The 20,145-nt window shown below is 48.0% G+C and overlaps 2 protein-coding genes across 7 annotated transcripts; one reads left to right on the plus strand and one right to left on the minus strand.

Moving 5' to 3' along the window:
* Positions 1-61: 61 nt before the first annotated feature.
* LRRC51 (leucine rich repeat containing 51) lies at positions 62-17,771 on the plus strand. Of its 6 annotated transcripts, none has more exons than XM_031460258.2 (6): positions 62-216; positions 6,186-6,269; positions 6,889-7,026; positions 11,154-11,359; positions 12,263-12,411; positions 15,708-17,771. In XM_031460258.2, exons 3-6 carry the CDS (start codon positions 6,945-6,947, stop codon positions 15,799-15,801), a joined length of 531 nt encoding a protein of 176 aa, XP_031316118.1. In that variant the 5' UTR covers positions 62-216; positions 6,186-6,269; positions 6,889-6,944; the 3' UTR covers positions 15,802-17,771. The 6 variants fall into 6 exon arrangements, with proteins under 6 accessions (XP_031316118.1, XP_031316119.1, XP_031316117.1 ...); XM_010989067.3 differs by lacking the exon at positions 15,708-17,771 and adding an exon at positions 12,691-12,912 and having other exon boundaries at positions 66-216; XM_010989072.3 differs by lacking the exon at positions 15,708-17,771 and adding an exon at positions 13,105-13,311 and having other exon boundaries at positions 69-216.
* On the minus strand, positions 13,693-19,600 carry LAMTOR1 (late endosomal/lysosomal adaptor, MAPK and MTOR activator 1). The gene is made up of 5 exons (XM_010989054.3): positions 19,403-19,600; positions 15,447-15,592; positions 15,117-15,194; positions 14,654-14,780; positions 13,693-14,314 (listed from the first exon to the last, which is right to left on the minus strand). Exons 1-5 carry the CDS (start codon positions 19,442-19,444, stop codon positions 14,222-14,224), a joined length of 486 nt encoding a protein of 161 aa, XP_010987356.1. The 5' UTR covers positions 19,445-19,600; the 3' UTR covers positions 13,693-14,221.
* Between the last annotated feature and the right edge of the window lie 545 nt (positions 19,601-20,145).

The following is a 20,145-nucleotide window of genomic DNA, read 5'->3' on the forward strand; positions in this document are numbered from 1 at the left end:
AACTTCCGGACCCTGGCCTCGACTTAAGGGCAAAGACAACTACAAATCCCAGCATCGCCCGCGGCCTCGGGGCCCCGTCCCTGACGAGCTACAGCTCCCGGTAGGCATCGCGGCAGCGCCTCCAGCGCTCAAACCAGACGTGGTGGCAAAGGTAGTTACCATGGAGTTGTCCCTAAGATAGCTGGGACGCCGAGGCTGGAGGGGAAGCAACTGCGGGTGAGTCGGGCAGGAAAACAGGAAACCACCTCTAGGGGACAAGAACTTTATGGAGAGGGGAGGGACACACAGAAAGACTTAAGAACTTCTTTCTCGGGGACCTGAGACTCCTCCCCCGCCCTTACTACTTTTCACAGATAACAGGACACAAACCCATATGGAATAGACTGGAGCGGGGAGGGGAGGGAAGGCTGAGATAACATACTCCTAAGATTTGGAGGTGCTTAAGAACCTCCCCCATCACAAACATGGGGTCCCCTAAAACTATCTCAAATCCCTGACACATCCCGGGAGAGCTCTGAGGCTTGGGGTTGGTTTTTCTCTGATCAACTGAGAACCTCTTCAAGACATGAGAGTAAGATTAGAGTAAATCACAGCCCCTAATCCTGGAGATGTAAGAAACTTTCTGGGGCTTGAACTGCTCCGTTCCTTCCAAGCAGGAAGACCCCAGGGTAGAGCCTCCTTTTCAGGAAGTCAACAGGATCTTCCCACACACACTCATTAGGGGTCCAGCCCCTAAATTGCCTCTTCTCCTTCCTACACCTTCTCCGTGGTCCGCTTCTCAAAGTTCTGCAGTTAGAGCTTATTCCCTTTTATAGTCTTCATGACAGATCTGTTACATTTAGTAATTTACCCAGTGCTTTCACATCCAGTTTCTCTTTTGAGCTTTGTGAGGCAATGATATTTATCCCCATTTCACAGATGGGAAAACTGAAACCCAGAGAGGGGCAGGGACTTGCCGAAGGCCACACACTAAGTCAGTAACAGCTAAGACTAGACCCGAGTTTGCCAACTTCCAGCTAAGTCACTAGCTTGAGCCTACAGCCTCTGTAGCTTAAGGACTTGTTCAAAGTAGTAGGTTAAACTGCCCCAGAGAAAAGAAACCTGTATAGCCTACATTGGGTTATTTACAGTTCAGTGTGAATGAGTTTTAAATCCTTCCTTGAAAGTTTAGGGGAAAGGGAACTAGAGAGACTGAAGAGAATGGGGATTAAACAGATTTAACTAAGTAGGAAATAAACAGTCTGGCTAATACAGCACCCATGTCTGATGCTGCTATGATTAGCTAGCTTCTGGCTGGCTCCTAGCTGGCCCTGATCAGTCCACTTACTGTCTTAAAGCTCCCCCAGCCTTGGTCCTAGGCCCAATTCCCACCTCACTCGAGATTCTCTTCTTCGGTATTCCCATCCACAACTTCATTTACCACCTATATGCATATGTACACAAGTGCGTTATCTCCAGCCCAGCCCAGTCCTCATCTCTAGGCTCCAGATATATAACCCATTGCCTCTGCTACATCTTGGACAGGATATCTCAAAGACACCCAAATTCAACATGTCTGTAGCTCAACTCATAATCTCTGTGTCTCAAGCCTGGATCTCTTCCAGTGTTCTCACCTCTATCCACCACTACAGAAGCCAAAAACCAAGTTATTTTTAATACCTCTTCCATTTCCCATCCATCATAAAATCCTGTCAGCTTTACTTCCTAAGTATCTCTTCTCTAGTTCTACCACCATCATCACATCCTTCCTGCCTTCCCTCTCAGCCATTTTGCATACTACAACCAGAGTTATCCTTCAAAATGCAAATTACTATTGTTCACTTCCCCTACAACAGCCCCATTTAAAAATATACCTTGGGCTTCCTGTTGCCCTTAGCATCAAGCAACATCTCAGTTTGGCTCCTGCCCACTTCTCCAACCTCCAGTCTGACCATACATTTCCCTCCCATTCTCCCCTCCGGTTATATGGCCTTCTTCAAGGTCTTCAAAATTTCCAAGTAACCACTCCCCACAGAGCCTTTGCAACTGCTATTTCTTCCTGCAATGTTCATCTTTTTTTTGTACTTACCCTTCAGATTTCTCTCAATTCCTTCTCTAGGAATGTCTCCCCTGACTGCCCAGACCAGCTCAGATCCCTCAATTATAGCAACCTCATGTCCCTCTCCTTATAGTATTATTCACTGTTGCAATGTTTAACGTATTTGTTAAGTACCTGCCATCACTGTACGGATACAACTGAGAAAAACGTGGCTCCTACCATGGTGGAGTTTAGTTCACACAGCTAGTAAGGAGATAATCCTAGTGTTATGAGTGCTACCAAGGGTAAATATAGGGTGCTATGGGAGTCCAGAAGAGAAGTTCCACACTCAGACTTACGCATGAGGGTAGGCTCCTCAGAGAAGGGGAAACATGAGCAGAGTCGTTAAGAATTAGCAAGGCAGAAGAAGAAACTGTATGCCAAGCAGAGAAGCCCAGAAGCAGGTGCAGGGAACTTACTCTGAGTTGTTGCATTTGGCTGGAGTGCAGAATTGGAGATGAGGCTAGGAGATAGATGTAGAGAGGTAGGCAGGAGCCAGGTTGAATTTGGGGCCTCCCTTTGGCACCTGGGAATATAACTTCCAGAAAACATTAGACTATGCGGCAGACTTTTCATGACATTCTTTGATTTGTTCTCCACCTGTAGCCCATAAATAGAAACCTTCTCTAGGCCAGGCCATTGAATCTCTGTCAGATCTCCTCATCTGATTATTCCTCAAAGCTTCCTGAGCCATCATGTTGCTACTTACCTGAAAGAAGGAAGGGATAGGCTATGAACAAATCAAATTCCAATTGCTAGTACTTTCCAAAAACTGAAAACAAATTTCCATCATCAACTTGGGATTGGGTCACTGAAGTTAAATTAAGTAAAGTTAACATACACACAGATTCTGTGGACTTCTCTGCAGCTATTAAAAAGGGTAAGAGTCTACAATAATTTGAAAAGAGAAAAATAGGTTTGCAAAGGAACAGACAGCATGTGTTTACTTTAAAATATACGTAACTGTATAATACATGTCTTCTAGGAAGTTAAATTCCCAAGTTGTTAATCATGAGTGTTCTTGGAGAGTGAGATGGAGATTCACTTTCAGTTTCTACCTGATGTACTTCTCTATGTTTGACTTTATTCAGCTATTACATTAACTTTAAAAAAATTTTTAAAAATCAGTAAAAAAAATTTCCAATTCATAAAAGAAAAATTCCAGAACAAGGCAAGTAAGCCCCTAACCCTGTCAAGTCAGTGATGAATGGACAGATGAGGAAGGCACTAGGATCTGACAAGCTCCTGGTCTTGAGGCAGAATAGCAGTTGGGAAAGACTGACTCCAGAAAGACAGCCACTGGAGTGAGTAAGGCAACCGCAAGGCTTTGTCAGTTCTCCCCAGCAGGCAGACTCACTATGTGACACCTTTAAGACATCATTCATTTATTCCTTCATTTTTCCGTTTATCCATTTGTCCATCAAGCCTTGAGAGAATACTCAGGCTCAGTGGAGGGGAATGGTGGGAAGAGAGAAAGAAGTCTGACTTCTGTTCCTCTCTTCAAACTTACAGGGAGGGAACAGGAAATAGGTTATAAATAAATGAGTACAGAAAGTAACTGCTTCAATTTATTGAATACCTGCTGCAGGACACACAGCTGTCAAGATATGGTTTGTCTCCATTTTACAGATGAGGAAATAAGTTGTGATGAAATTTTATTCAAAGTACAGTTGGGAGCATGTATCAGCTGTTGCTGTAATAACAGTCTAAAAAAAGGGTGGCTTAAAACAATAAGCATTTGTTATTGCTTCCAAGCCTCTGAGTCAGCCATGTTTCTTCTGGTCTTGACTGGTCATGTGCTTGCAGTCACCTGTGGGTTGGGTAACTCTCCTGATTTTGACTTAGGGTAGGCTGGTTATAGGCTAGACTACGATGGCCTCACCTGGAACCACCGGCCCTCTTTTCACATATCTCATCTACAGATTTCTCATATCCCTCCAGCAGGCTAGCCATGTTCTCTTGGCACTGGCAAAGAGCAAGAGGGCAAGTCCTCTAAGCTTCTGTTTGCTTCATGTTTACCAGCATCCTGTTGGCCAAAGTAAGTCACATGGGTGAACCCTGCATCACAGTGGATGGGACTACAAAGTTATAGTTAAAAGAGACAGATAAAAGGGAGACCATGATAGGGTTCATCAAGGGAATCAATCTAATACAGGACACAATGATCAATTTTATCCGGACAATCTCCATCAAAGAGGGTACACTAGAGCTGAGTATTGAAACATGAGAGTATTCACTAAATAGGCAGCTGTTTCTTAGAACTGGATGCAGGCCGGTCTTCCATAATCAGTAGAAACCCAGCAGGCTTTTCTGTTCTCATGACAGACATGGTTCTATTATTTGTATCTTGGCTTCATTCCTTCCAGTCAGGCACAGGGCAGCAAGCACTCAACAAATGTCTGAAGATATCTTACTGTGAATGAGGTGTGGACTGAAACAGCTGAACCTCAGAGCCAATTGTTAGAAAGAGCAGCTTAGCATCAACACTCCCAAAACAGAGTATTTGGCAGTGTCTCATTCATTCCTCCCACAGACATTTCCTGAGTGCCTTTTGTAAGCCAGGTTCTGTGTTAGATGATGAATAAGACACAACACTAGCTCAGCCTGAGCTACTGTTTAAATGGAGAAGACTCTAACCCTTTCCAATGGGCAAATTTATCCATCTATTTGGGACTCCATTTTTAATACTAGCTCATCCAGAAAAATGCATCAGGTGCTGGTGCTACACATAAAATCAGAAGTTCTTAGGAACTACACTGATGGTCAAGGAGACTAACAGTAAAAATCTGCCCTTACACATTTTAAGCTAAAATTCAGTATTGCAGAACTCTGGGGTCCTAATCCAGGACTCAATTTTAGAAAGTATCCAGTCCTGCTCGAAGGCATCAAACCTCTTATGGGTGCTCCAGTGGAACGGTTCTAGGTGAAAACACAAGCCAGCTTCGCCTATTTCTACAAAAGAATAACATGTTCTTTGTTGTGTCTATGGATTCGATATCCAGACTCAGGTCTCCTCAGTCAACAACCCATGTCCAGCAGGCCAGTCCACACTTTTCAGGATTCAGCTGTGAAGTGACTCAAGCCAGCGCTTCCCCAAAGCTCATTTGAGACTGCTGATTTTTGAGAGGAAGACAGTCACTTTCCATTGCCCTAAACCTGTTAAACTCTATCCCTGCATATGTCAAATCACCAAAAAAGGAATTTACTTGAACTATATTAAGCTTAGGCTGAATTAACAAGCTATCAGGTCCATGGTTTCTAAGAGAAATTCCATTTTAAGAACATTTGTACATTTCATTATCTCTGTATACAAACTATTCATTTCTTTGAATCAAGTGACAAGAACCACATACCCTAAGGTTTCCCCTTTTGCTTTGGCTGTCAGGAATTTCAGGAATAATAGTCTTAGTTTCCTAACTCCCTATTATCTCTCTCTTTTCCTTTATTCTGGCTTCTAATCTTTCTCTTCCATGTTTTCATTTTCTTTATCTGTACCTTCTAGTATTGTAGCCTCTGGTCACATGTGGCTATCAAGCACTTGACAGGTAGTTTGTCCCAATAGGGATGTGCTAAGAGTGTAAAGTATCTCAATTTTTAATCAAATTATCAGTTAAATGATATTTTGGATATATTGGACAAAATAAAATGTATTATTAAACTTAACTTCACCTTTTTTTTGACTTATAGAAAATTTTAAGTTACATATGTGGAAAAAATTATACATGTGTCTTTTTGTGACGTTCATTGTATTTCTGTTGGACAGCTGATCTACAAATCATCCTGTTTTATCAGTGTGTTATACTGTAAACTACCTCAAATCCTTTTGGAAAGGAAGTGAAGTGGTAAATGTATAGGTGACAGCAGTGGTTGGAGTGAGAAGGGGAAGTTGACTGGGACATGTACTTGTCAGTCTGTCTTTTGTTTGTGTCACATGCAAAACCCCTCAACTACTGTCAGCTCTCTTCCCAGGTGAATGGTGTTCTCATGGTTCTGCCCAGTGTCTTGAGAAATTCTCAGCTTTACTTGTGCTAACAAATTGGAAAGGATCTGATAAGACAATTCACACCACACTGTAAATGACTGATAACACTGTGTTCACCCCTCTCAGGGGGTATTTCCATTTTAACAGGGAAAAATCCCTGAACTCAAAGGAATGAATCCCTAATGGTGGAGTTTCAGGCATCAGTGACAGGTGAGTGAGAGTGAGGTAGACTGGTTTTATGTGTATGTGCATTTATATATTTATGACTACATTCAGGATGTAGCTTAAAGTAGGGTCTTTGGATGGAAAGATAATGGAGCCAACAGACAAGGTGAGCAAAGAAGATAGCAAATCCCCATCTAGGTCAGACTGCAAAGGGCTGTCAGATCCAGATCCAGTGCAGGCTTTCGGGGGTTTGTTAAGCAAAAGAATAGCCTAGTTGATGTCACCAGAGGCTAGGTATCAAGACAGCCTCCATGGTAACTACTGTGGAGCAGCAGAAAGGACCTCAGAGTAGGATTCAGGAGACTATGATTGCAGTCCACAACTGACTCACTGGCTTACCTTTGGGCAAAGTGCTTTCACCCTGAGGTCTCAGATTCTTCTTCTGGAAAGTAGAAATTGGTGTTATAACTACTCATGAGGTCTAAGGGATGTGAAGGTGCTTGGGGAGGTAGGAAGTGCCCTACAAATGCCAGGAATCATGATTAGTATCTTAAAGGAGAAATCCAGGCAAGCAATAGAGAAAGCAGGGTTGGGAGAGCTATGGGGAAATGTGAGGGCCGATGCCCCTTGTACCTGGAACACCAGTCCTTCTCTGTCCTCCCAGGCTGAACCCGGATTCCCAGGGCCCATGCTTACACCTGAGAAATGATGGCCTGAGCTATGAACAAATGCAACTATATGAACACTTCAGTGCAAGAGCCCCCACTTGACTACTCCTTCCGAAGCATCCATGTGACCCAAGGTCAGCCTACAGAGCACAACACTCCACTCACCATGGCAGCAGGCTGGGTGTGGTCCCTAGAGAGAAATCAATGTTATACTAAAGCCTAAAGAGATTCTTCCCATACACTCACAGATTTTTGTTGTCATTATAGGGAGGAGTAGTGGGTGAGGTGGTGGAAGTGGAAGGGTTTGGCATTTTTAAAAACTAGCAGCAAATCTGAAAGGAACCAAGGGGCTCTCAGGGTAACTAATGACCTTCAAAAGCAGCCAGGCTACAGCAGGAAAGTCAGGTGGAAGAAAATTTTATTCTCCATTTTTTTTACCTGGAGAGAAGAGACTAATGAAAGGAAAACACAGGCCACTATATAGAGTCCCAACCAACTGGCAGTACCTTCTCTTCTCTGAGGACACAAGGCTGTTCTGATCACTGGTAAAATATGCAGGGTCTTGTTGCTCACAGACTGGCATGTTTCCAATTTAAATATTTATTGACAAATTTTATATTCATTCCAGTCATATCCAGGTTTATTCATTATCGCCCACACTTACTGCAGGTTCCAGCACTGCCTGTGCCCATGCCCATTTTATCATTCAAGGTGTTTGTAAATGGGCAGCTAGTACCGCTCAGGTGAGGACAGAGGGAAGCTCTCAGCAATATCATATTCTCAAGGGAGTATGCTGCTTCCCAGCCATGTCCCTGGCTTTTTTATCTGGTCTCTCATAAACGCATCAGTACATCTGCCCTCACAGAACACGGCGGCATCAACAAATCCTGGAACCATTATCTGGCTTTGGTCTTCTCTCTTGGGCAGTCAGTGGCCACCTTTAAGTTCAGGAAGCAGGCGAGTAGTTTTCAAAGGTACTGGATACTACTTGGATTTGGGTTCAGGGTACTTACTACTTGGGCTGGCATCAGCCACAACAGTAATTCACGTTTGTTCTTTCATGAGCACACAGCCACCTACCGTGACCTTTATTTATTATACACAGCACTTCTGATAGTCCATGTTTCACAGGTTTTTAGCTGCAATAATGGCCAGGTACAAGATAGCTAAGGTGACAGAGAAGAAGGGAAGTAGGGCTCCCACATACCCTGGGAATTCTCAGCTCTGAGTGGGGAGATGTAGCTTTGACCTCTATGGTGTCCTCAGAATGAGACAAGCTGTTATGACCAAGGCCAACTTCACAACACAAAACAATCTGTACAGATGCCCTGTCTTTCACTCAATAGTTACTATTGAGCACCTACCAATATTAAACACTTCTCTCTCCATTTGTACATAGATGTCAGGCGTGGTGCTCCTTGCTGAGGGGAGAGGGAGAGACACATCTAAGCCCCAAAAGGCCAGTCCCCTCAGGTACCCCAGAGCACATGGAGCACTTACTTAAAATTGGGGTTAGAAGACAGGGTGGAGTTTGGGGGTACTTGGTATACTATTTGCTAGATTAATCAATATATGGATCATAGAATCTGAAATGGCAGTGACTTTAGAAGACATCCAATCTACCTCCAGCCCATAGTCCTCTAACTTCTGCTCACAAACCTACAGGTAAGGGAGTCCCATACCGCAAAACACCTACCAACCCCTTCCATTACGAGGTGAGGAATGACACAAGATAGTTCATATCAAACTAACTCCTGCCCTCTGGAGACACGTGGGAAAAGTAGCATGGTACTCTTCAGAGATTGACAACAGAATCAGGTGTTCCCCAGCTCTCCCTGAAGCTAGAAAACCCCCAGTTCTCTGAGTGTTCATATTTGTGGTCGAGTTTCCAGACCTGCCTTGACCTGCTCTAAACAGGGCAGCTTCAACTGATCCTCAGGCAGCGCAGGGCCCTGGAGGAGCCAAGGAGAACAGTAACCTGTAGCAGCCTGGACACCCTTAATCCACCCTAGGTAGCAGGAGCCCCACACAGCCTCAAGTTTTAGGCTCATCCCACCAGTGGCTCCCACTGAGCCAATCCCCCAGGCTGCTGCCTCATCAGGCTGGATGCTCGTCCATATGTGGGCTTATTTGGATCTTAACTTTTATTCATCTTTGTTATTTCATTTTAGGCTTCACAGTCAGGTGTGAGGTTGGGGGTCAGGATTAGGACTTTATTCATGAGTGGGGTACTCTGCTCCAGTACCCTCCTGCCATCTTCCCCCACCCTCCAGCCCCAATTGTGAGTTCTGCTCACTCCAGGACTAAGAGAGCCATCTGGTGGATGCTGCCTGACCTGCAGCTGAGAAGAAGATCAAGTTGGATGGGAATAGAAAAGTGGGTCCAGTAAGAGCTAAGGGGAGGGTGAAGATGACCTGCCCAGTTCAGCAGATGCTAAGTACTTCCTTCCCCAGAGGCAGCTTTAGACAAGTAACCAAAGGCATAGGGGCAATTGGAAAAATATAGTCACTTCAACCAGAGCTGGTGTGTGGTTCTGGGTCTGTCACTGACAGACTGTGAGCCTGAGCAGGGCCTAGCCTCTCCCTGGATCTTATCTGTCAAAAAAAGAAGGGCAGGGGTCCATGAAGATAGGTTCTGACATTGCTCTATTTCCTATCCTCCTCCTCAACCAAACTTTATGAGGCCATTATCCACACTACCTGCTTACCTTCCATTCACTTTTGAACTCACTCCATGCTAGCTGCTGTCCCCAGGCCCTTGCCATTTCATTGAAATAGCCCTCACCAGGGTCACCAGGAACTTCTGAGTTGCCAGAATTACTTTTCAGCTCATCTCCCTGAAACTCACCCCTATCAACTATGGACTCCCTGAGCATCTTTAAAACTATCCTCTGGTTCTTCCCATCCTGCCCTGGTTATTCTTTAACTTCTTTAATGGACCCTCCCCTTTCTCCTCCTCCCTCCTCTGTACCCTCACTCTCCTTGAGCAATCTCCTGTTTCTCTAACATGTGTACACTCTATGCTAATGCTTCTCAAGTCTGTGTCTCCTGAGCTTCAGATCTTCATATCCAACTGCTAACTTGGCTTCTCCACTTTCTTGTACTATAGGAACCTCAGACACACCAAGGCCAAGCCTGAACTCATCACCTTCCCAACCGTGTTTCTCCTTTTCTTAATCCCGTATCAGTTCATAGAACTGGTATCCACTCAGTCACCAAGAAACTGGGCAACACTCTTGAATGTTATTCTACCCTTACATCCAGTCAACCATCAAGTTATGCTGATTGTATATCCCTCTCATCCTTGCCTGGATGAGCGAAAGGGCCAAATTTGTTTTCCAGTCCCACCCACTCCCTAAAATCCATACTCCACGCTAAAGCTTCAGAGTGGTCTTTCTGAAATGAAAGATCTGAATCATCTCCTTTGCTTTCAACCCTCCAGTGGCTTCCCATCACCTACAGGATAAAGTCTAAGATACTCAGCCTGTGCCTTTGCTCATGCTCTTCTCACCCTTTCCACCCTTCCTTGCCTGACTCACATTTCCTAATCCACTGAGATATCCAGTTCAGGTTTCACCTTCCCTAGGAAACTACGCTGAGCTCCCAGCCTGAGTTAGGAGCCCCCCTTCCATGCTTCCACAACTTGAATAACATCAGTCATCCTCTACTGACCATTTGTTTCCATTTCGCCAGATGAGCTCCTCCAAGGCATAAACATCTGCTCCATTTCTATTATGCATACAGAGCTTGGTACAGACCATCTCTCATGTTGTTCACCATTGTATATCCAGTATCCGGCACATAGTAGTTGCTCAGTATTAATAAAAGAGTGGGTTACACTGAGTGAGTTCTATGGGCTCTATCAGTGAATAATTCTGGATTTTGTGCTATCAATATCTTGCTTAAAAAAAAAATTGGTTCAAGCCCAACACCTCTAGTTCTTAGTTTCCTCATCTATAAAATTCCCCCCACACAACAGTATACAGACGACCCAAGATACAGTAGACATTTAAGGAACATGTGACCCAAACCAAGAGTTTAAGATGGACAGTATCTGGCCCCTAATCCAAGCTCACTGGCTGCCAGGGCCTGTGGAACAGGGCCCTCAGCTGAGTGGATAGAGTCTCACTAGACACAAGCATGGGGTGACAGCCCTGCCAGCTCCTCCAGCTCCAGCTTAGGCTGCAAATCCTCCCAGCTGTCCCTTCCCACCCTCCAGAGCCAGAAAAGCTACGATGACATACCTCACTTTGTCCCCACAGATCTGTTAAGCGAGGAGCCAAGGACAGGGCTACGACCACTAAGGCACTCAAAATCGGGGAAGCCAATGACCCAGTCCCTGTGGCTGAATAATAATGTCCTCAATGACCTGAGAGACTTCAACCATGTGGTTTCACAGCTGTTGGAGCATCCGGAGAACCTGGCCTGGATCGACCTGTCCTTCAACGACTTGACTTGCATTGACCCTGTGAGTCCAGTCAGGGTGGGCCTGAAGCCACCTCGTCCAGCCTCCCAGTCTCTCCACCTCCCACGTTATCAAGGCAGTAGTGAGGCAGCATGGTGCCGTGCAAAGCACTCGACCATGGGCTCAGACACATAGAGGTTCAAGTCCTTGATTTGCCTCTTACTGACCCTTGGGCAAGCTACCTAACTTTTCAAAACCTCGGCCTCCCTGTCTGAAAAATGGGGACAAAATGTAAGCATTATAAAGGTTTTGTGAGGATTAAATGAGACTGTATGAAAAGCAACCTGCAATAGGAAGCTGAGATAAAATTGTAGCTCTCATGAGGCACCTACTGCTTTGTGCCATGTTCCTTTATAGAGGTAGGTACTAAAAATACAGCATTTACTTTCCATGAACTCAGACTCAAGTTTTAAGAAGAAACAAAACTGGCCCCCTTTTGTCCAAGATCAGTGTTAGAAGGGAAAGGAGCTAGAGTATGACTTAGAAATTGTTCCCCAGGTGCCTGGACCTTAATTAAACTACTATATTAAAAGTTCTTACGTACCTAGCATGATGCTGTGTCCACTGCTGTGATGGTATCTTAGATCACCTAGGCAGGAAAGGTCTTCAGTGAAGGGGCAGCTAAGGCTCAGAGGAGAGGCAGAAGAGCCCCGGCTTCTGGCAAGTCAGAGGCAATGCTAGGACCCAGGCCCATATCTCCTGCCCCTCAAATCACAGCTCTGTGTCAGTGTGGTGCCCCTATACCCCTTCAAAGGTAAATGCAGGTAGGCTGCAGTCAATCCAGTCTGGCTGGGGTGGGGGGAAGAGAAGTTGTCCCCCAAACTCTTCCTTCTCTGCCCACAAGTCAGTCTTGAGCTTAGATACAGGGCTCTGTCCAGTCTAGCTTTTGGTTTCTTTCCCCAACAGATCCTGACAACTTTCTTCAACCTCAGTGTCCTCTATCTCCATGGCAACAGCATCCAGCACCTTGGAGAGGTGAACAAGCTGGCTGTCCTCCCTCGGCTCCGGAGCCTGACACTCCATGGGAACCCCATAGAGGAAGAGAAGGGGTACAGGTAAGTGCCCTACCCTGGAGGCAGGCTCCAGCTGGGTTCCCCTGAAGGAAAGGAGGAAGGGAGACAAGAAATGCAACATGTCCTTCCGCTATGCTTGGAACAGGGGAGCGAGCAGAGAGCTTTAGGCATTTCTTGCTGTCAGTCAGGGTAAACTCAGTCTCCACCAAACTCTGCTCAAGTCCTTCCATTCCTTGCAGTCAGGGAAGAGAGCAGTAACTGGTGGAGGGGAATAGGGGTTGTAGTAGAGGGACTGGCCCCCAGCCCAAGTCTTCCCCACAGGCAGTATGTGCTGTGCACCCTGCCCCGTATCACCACGTTCGACTTCAGTGGGGTCACCAAAGCAGACCGCACAACAGCTGAAGTGTGGAAACGCATGAACATCAAACCCAAGAAGGTCCAGGTCAAGCACAACGTATCCTGAGGCTCCCAGGACCCCAGCAGTCCTAAAGGCCCGAAGATGGTCAGTTTGGTTTGACAATAAATGATTTGAGCTGTTCAGCAGATGAGAAGTCCCTTGTACCATGTAAAGATGCCCATCCAACTCAGGCAACTGCCAGTAGCTCTGGTCTTACTTCACTGAAACCAGGAGGCAGTGGAGGGAACGGCCTGCTGGCTTGAGACACAGGAGACCTAGGCTCACTGCTTGGCCTTGGGAAACTTACCTAAACTCGCTGGGCCTTTTTTACTCTTCAGCTCAGATATCCTGGGGTCAGAGTGGCTTCAGGAGCACCAAGGTTCTGTGGAGATGCCTCAGAGGCCTCCATGACAGGAGGCCAAGAAGATGGGCTGGGAGCTCTGGCCCCCAACTTCAATCAAGTCAGAGTAGTTTCAACTCTCATGTTTTACATGTTGTGATTCTGCTTAAGATTTCATTTGATAAACAGGATCTTCTTCTTGAAACTGTGTTTGCTAACTCCGTACCAGGTGCTCCTGATCTGCCTGCCTACCTCCACCCCCTCAATGGGCTTCCCGGTAATTCCACTGAGCCTGAGACACGGCCCCCAACAGTGACAGCTGCCTCAGATTCAAGTCCATTCAGCTTTGACACTGTCCCCATCATTGAAGGAAGGATAAGTGCACTCTTATCATCCAATCTGAGGTTAGCCCAGGCCAAGTCTCAGCTAAGACCTGAGAGTCTGAGCCCCTATCTCTTGGATTCCTTTTAGTACCCCTAGAAGACACGCCCTCCCCCTCGTCCACCTCACTGCTCACGGACTTGAGTAGCCAGAAGTATGTAGTAGGGTGGTGGGCAGGACAGAGGGGCTGGAACCAGCACACAGATGGATACACTTCCTTTATCAAGCATGACAAACCAAAACAAAACCAAAAACCCCAAAAATGTAAAAACCCAGGGTGCTAGAAATACAAACTCAATTCATTCAAATTCAAGCTCGTCAGACCCTGGTCACAAGCCCTCATGAGGTGCATGTGAGCACCAAGTCAGGGAGGGGGGACAGGAGTGAGGCCAAGAAAGGGTGGGCAGGGGGCCCCCAAGGGCCCCCGAGTGATCACCCTGGCACCGGCACCTCCACCTTCTCAGTGACGATGAAGACCTACCAGGCCCTGTCCCTTCCGCCCCAACTCCACCCCTGGCCAGGGCGTTGAATGCCAGTCCCAAATGGTTCTACCCTCCCTTGCTCCATCCTCACTTGCTCAGGCTTCTAGCCTCTCTTCTCCTCCTCCATGTTCTTCGGTGATTAGTAGCAGGTTAGGGTACTGTATAAGCCGCAGTGAGGCTGGGGGCCAGGGTGGGCAGGGTAGAGACGGGGTGAAGAGAGGAGAAGAAGAGCTGTCCAGGGACCCCCTCTCTTCACGGGATCCCAAACTGTACAACCAGCTCCTCTTTCGCGTCCACACGGATCTGAGAAAGTGCACTGTAGGCATAAGCAGCTATCCTGGAGACCTGAGACAGAGGGACAGGGCGGGGAGAGAGGAACAGAGAGATAGGTGAGAAGGGAGATCCGGAATCAGGGCAGGGAGATTGTAGGGCCAGAGAGGAGGGAATGACAGAGGCTGGGAAGCCAAAGACAAAGGCAGGGACAGGAAAGACAGAAGGAAAGAACAAAGGGTAGAAAAAGAATGAAGGCTGAAAAAAGGAAATGAGGAGGAGATAAAAAGTAAGAGGTGGGAGCAAGCAGGGTCCCCGAGCTACCAGGCTCCCTATCTCCTCTGTGGCAGAGAAGGTGAACCCTCTGCTGCACCCTGGGCAGGGCAGGCAGGCACAGGGCGAGGGGTGGCTCACCTGCTGCAAGTCGGAGAAGGGGACAGGTTCGCTGGCCAACACCTGGTGGGGCTGGCTGGTGAGAGATGGCAGCGGCGGCAGCTTCTTCCAATGGGTCAGGCTGCTGCTCAGCACAGCGAGGCGAGTGCTGGCCAAGAGGGAGACGGGGAAGCGGGGGACAAGCAGTCAGGCCACAGTCGGCCCAGCCAGCCCAGGCAAGCCTCACTCCCTCAGACCAGAGAGGCAGGTGACAGGGGCCTTAGTTTGGGGCCCACCTCCCTTGGTCTACACACCCTTGAGTGTCACAGGGCAAACTGGGTAGACATGAATATTTACGGAGGCGCCGGAATGATCTGTGGCCACTCTCCTGAGCCGCACCCAAACGAGGAGCCTGGACTGGGGCCCAGGCTCCAAAGCTGGATCGCGAGGAGGGGAAGGGAGGAGCCCAAGGAGCCTGAGGAATCCAAGCTGGCCAGGTGCTCACCTGTACTGCCTTGCCCGGTCCATGTACTCATGCTGCTCCATGCCCTGGGAGTCTGCAGCAGACACGTCGATGATGTTGCTTTGGGGAGAGGAGGCAGAGAGGACATGACAGGTGCTTCCAAGAGGGACAAACAAGATTCCCTGCCAGGTGCCAACTCCAGAGCAATCCGACACCAGTGTCCTTGCCTGCCCACTGGAGCAGGGCTGCACCCAGAGGCACCTCTCCCCACAGAACTTATCTCATCCCCCATGTCCTGGGCCTGGCTTGCTTATCCCAGCCTTTAACATGGATGAAGGAGTTCTGCCCTAGGCCTGGTCCTGTGATGCCCACCTGGCTGTCTTGGCGAGGATAGAGGAGAGCAGTGCCTGCTCATCTGTGCGAGCGGAAGGCAGGCTGTGGTAGTTGGGCTCGGCTCCATTGAGGGCTTTGGTTGGGGGGCTGCTAGGGTCCAGCAGCAGTTTCCGCTCCTCTCGGTCCTAGGAGAGGCCATGGGGAAGAAGTCAGCCCCGAGACCCTTAGTCCAACCTACCTTTTATTGGGCTCTCCTCTCAGCCCAGCTCTGACCTTTAAGGACCAAAAATATTTTTACAGGGAATATCCCAAGTGCCCAACTATGGAGTGCCAGATCTACGATTCAGTTCCTGACTGCCCTTGGGAGCTGAGACAAGTTGGTCATCTAGGATGAACTGGAACCAAACAGTCCTAGAGGCCCTAACATGATGGACAGAGACACAGAGCAGGTATTCAGTAACAGCCCTGGAGCTTCAGAAAACAGCCCAGCACTCAGTGAAGAAAGGATATTAGAGGCTAGAAGCCAGAGGAGGTGTAAAATACCATAGGGGTGGGGGTATAGCTCAGTGGTAGAGCAGGTGCTTAGCATGCATGAGGTCCTGGGTTCAATTCCCAGTACCTCCATTAAAAAATTTTTTTTAATAAATAAAATGAAATAAGTATTTGAAAAATGCAAACACAGAGGGGGTGGAAAATATCAAAACAGTGGGGCTGAAGAGAAACTGATGCAAGAGTCCAAGAATGGCCCTCCTGATCCCTAGGACCAGACCCTCCACAGCAAGGGTGTCTGCTCCCAGGATGGAGAGGTCCTGAGGACAGACAGGGCCCCAGACCCCCAAGGGCAAGCAAGTCCAACCTCTCAATGGCCATTCCTCATATTATCTCAGGACAGGAGTTACAGCCCTAGGCTCTGGGTCCTACAGTCCAAGTGTCCCTTTTTGAGGGCGTGTCCCTTCTGCTCTCAGGTGTCCACTCTCCTCTCCTCCAATGCTCTCTTTGTGTGGGACTCCCAGAACCAAACTCAGTGCACCTGCTGTATCCTGACTGAACAGTGGAGTTGTTCCCTCCCTTGCCAAGCCCTTGTGAATGGAGCTTCATTAATTTTCAGCAGCCCTATTCCTGTGAGCCTATGCTGATCCTCACAACCCCCAGAACTGACCTGGGGCCAAACCAAGTCTCCCCGGTCCTATATAATTCTATGTGTATTTCTCCTCATCCTGTTTTAGTCCCTTGTTCTAATCTACAGCAATCTTTCTGAACTCACCCCTGCCTTGAACCCATCAGCTGCAAATCCCTGCTGGCTTTGTGTCAGCTGCAAATTGGATAAGCAGATGTGCTGGATATCTATCTAAGTCATAAAGAACAAGGGTATCCAGTACAAAGCCAAGGACAAGGGGCCCATCCTGGCTAAGGCTGACTCACCTGCCCTCAGTGCCAGACCACCAGGCTCCCCAATGCTCCATTTCATGCCTATCTCAGTTCCTACCGGAGACTTTTCACACTTGCAGGCTCCCAGCTTCCCTGCCCACAACTCCACAATTCTCCTTACAGAGGGCTACTTCCTCCTACCCCGCCTGCCCCGCCCTAGGCAGGCCCAGCCTTTTTACAGTACTCTTCTTCGAGTCTCAAGTCTCAAGTCTCCGTTGTCCGTGTCCTCAGTTCCCAACAGGAGACAGAAGCTGTGGGCTTCTGCCCTATAAACTCCCAACTCCTAGACACCTCCTGTCCTCCCTAAAACACAGGCTAAGTATTAAAAGGCTAGAAAGACAAAATTCTTGCCAAAGACTAAACTATCTCTAAGGAAAGCTGGCTCCATAATGAAGCCCAAGTTTGCTTCCTGTATGTGCATCCCCCAGCCCCACTTCAGACAGATCCTGCTGCAGGACAGGACAGTTTCTCCCCTATCAGGGCTTCTGCAAGAACAAGGCTGTTTTCCTGAGACCTAGACTCCTGGAAGAAGTCATGCTACCACATCAGAGTGGACAGATAACATCACCCCACTCCCAAGAAGGTGAGTGGAGCATGGAGGAGGTTTTTTCACACCAAGGTTTGTCGCTGAGTCAATGTCAACCTGGAAGTCAAGAGTTTCACTGTCTACCCTAATGCAGACACATAAATGGCCTGCCTGTGACTAGCCACCCGGTCTGTGGGCACAGCTTGAAGAGACAGCTTGGCCCAATGGATACAGACATGACTTAGCATCAACACATCTTGGCTGTGGCACTTTTCAGCTTTGTAACCTTGGCCAAATCACAGCCTCTCTGAACTTTTATTTATCTTTAAATAGACATTCCTGGTACCTATATGACATATGTTTGGCTGGAGTCAAGTGAGCTATCTGTAAAAGGCCTTTGAAAACTGTAATGTGTTGTATATTTCCTTTTTATTATTATAACAAAGGGGAAGATATGAAAGTGGGAGAGGAGCCTGCCCAAGAGCTGAAAGAGGGACTCTGGGATAGTGGCTGGTTATGGCTTATAGACCAGGTAAGTAGACCTTTGCCACGTGAAGCCTCAAATCACCCAGGACTGATCAAGCACCATCTCTGGGGGTTAGAAACAGAAGTGAAAGCCCATCAAGGGGAAGGTGGAGATTCTCAGGAGAGCAGCAAGCCCAGCAATTCCAGCGAGAAGCTAGTATCCTTCCTCATAAAGCAAGAGTCTCATTCCCTGCAAGAGTCCCTGTTATGCTTTAAGGGCCAATTTCCCATTATGCTACAGCTTTCCCAATAGGCAGGAATATTGTCTCCTATTTCTAACAAGCTGGGGTGAAGTCTGAGGTGTTGGCCATGAGGCATGCCAAACACAAAGAATAAAAAATGAGTATGTGTTCACTGGGTATTTACAGAATTAATAAGGTCCAGGGGTCACCCATACCTCCTATACAAATGACATTTTCCCACATTTAAGTCCTTAATCCAAAATAGGTCCATATGAGTCACTGAGGAAAAACCTACTTCTCATGTACCAGTGATATAATCTATTTCTGTGACCATCTATTTCTACTTGCTAAAACCTTTCTACTGTTTTACTGTTTTTGTCTCTATGTGTTGAAATGTAGAATCTAGGCTTAAGAGGCAACCAAAAAGGCAAGTGGCCAACAACCTGAGACTTTAATCCTTAAAAAGGTCTCCCCCTCCTCAAAGGAGGTCAGGCAGGCAGGGATTAAACTGTTGCAAGAAGTGAGAATGCACCAAGAGAAAGAGGGAGAATTTACAACTGTACAGGTCTCCCCAGCCTAATTATTTATGCAAAGGGATCGGATCTACAGCCAAATACCCAGGACAAGCACCCTTCTAGCTAGAGAAACCCTCAGGCCCTAGGCAGGGACTGCACTAAGGCAAGCCAAACTGAGCTCCTCAACCCATCTCTCTTCCCCCGCTCCAGTACAGTCAAAGGTAAACCCGATTTGTTGCATCCCAACTTCTCACACATCCGGATGTCCTCACTGTATCTATTACATCCTTCACCGACCAACTCAAATGACACCAACTTCCAGAGACCTTCTCTGACCCTAGACCAGTAGTGACCTTCCTTCTTCAACCCCAGGGACTGAGAGAATACAGATTCCTGATTTCATCTGGAGACAACCTAACTTAGGGCCTCAGTTTACCCACCTCTACAATGGATTCACAAAGCCCGCTACTACAAGCACAGAGAAGGCATGGGAAGCTGGGAAGGGAGTGCTTCCCAGGGACCTAAGGCTGAGAATCCTTGAAGTTGTAAAGGTCCGAAGGCAGGGGGAGGTGGAAGGGGTGGGAGAGAGCGTGATAAGCGGCTGCTCGCACACCGCAACGCGGGGGCTATGCAGAGGGAACTGGGGCTTTTAAAGGGTTAGGAGCCCGGCCCGGTGTCGCCTCTGTAATCTGTTCCCTCCGGGCCTCCGTACTCAGTGAGCCCCTCAACCCGGCTCCCCTTATTCTGCAGGCTTTTCTCTGGGCCCCATGCCCCAGGGTCTCAGCCCTCAATCCCGAGCCCCGCCCGCGGCGGCCGCACCTGGTCCGAGTCCTCGTTCTCGCTGCTATAGCAGCACCCCATGGCGGGGGTCGGGCCGGGCGCTCAGGCCAAGCCGAGGAGGGACGGCGTCCGTCAGGAGCCCTTCCGGTCACATGACGCACGTCTGCATCCAGCAAGTAACCACCGCCCGCACGCCTACCCCTTCCCAAAGCTGCTTCGCTGCCGCCGCTGCCGCCGGAACCTCGGCTTCCGGCCCCGCCCTCACCGCCTGATCCTCGCCAACCAATGGGAAGGCGCACCCTGCGTGACAGGCCGTGAGACACGTGATGCGAGGGGGGGCGGATCACATGAGTTCAGCCTCTTCCGGGTCTGAGCTGAAGACCTTCACTGCCCGGCTAGAGGCCATCGTGTGAGGTGTATTGTGTGATCGCGTGGCCACCAGGCTACCTTTCAGGGCCAGTGAATGAATTCATACCAAATGCCGTCATGAAATGCTCTCCTAAATGCCTTGGAGGGCGAATGGGGGCCAGGTCATATGCTACAGGAGCGCATAGTGTGGGTACACACACCCACCCCCGAGTTGCCTGGCGCCAACTTGGTGGACATACAGAGGGTGTGGTACCCTACCTAGACTGGGAATATGAGACTTACTGGAAGAACGGACCTTAAACTTCCACATATCGAAACAGAGAAGCTCAATCCTGGTGGAGATGGAGGCCACCTCACTAATTTCCTTGCCCTCTGACATTTTTCTTCAATCTTGCCTTTTGACAGCATCATAG

The sequence above is a fragment of the Camelus dromedarius genome, chromosome 12, assembly GCF_036321535.1.
Source record: "Camelus dromedarius isolate mCamDro1 chromosome 12, mCamDro1.pat, whole genome shotgun sequence".
Taxonomy (NCBI): Eukaryota; Metazoa; Chordata; class Mammalia; order Artiodactyla; family Camelidae; genus Camelus; species Camelus dromedarius.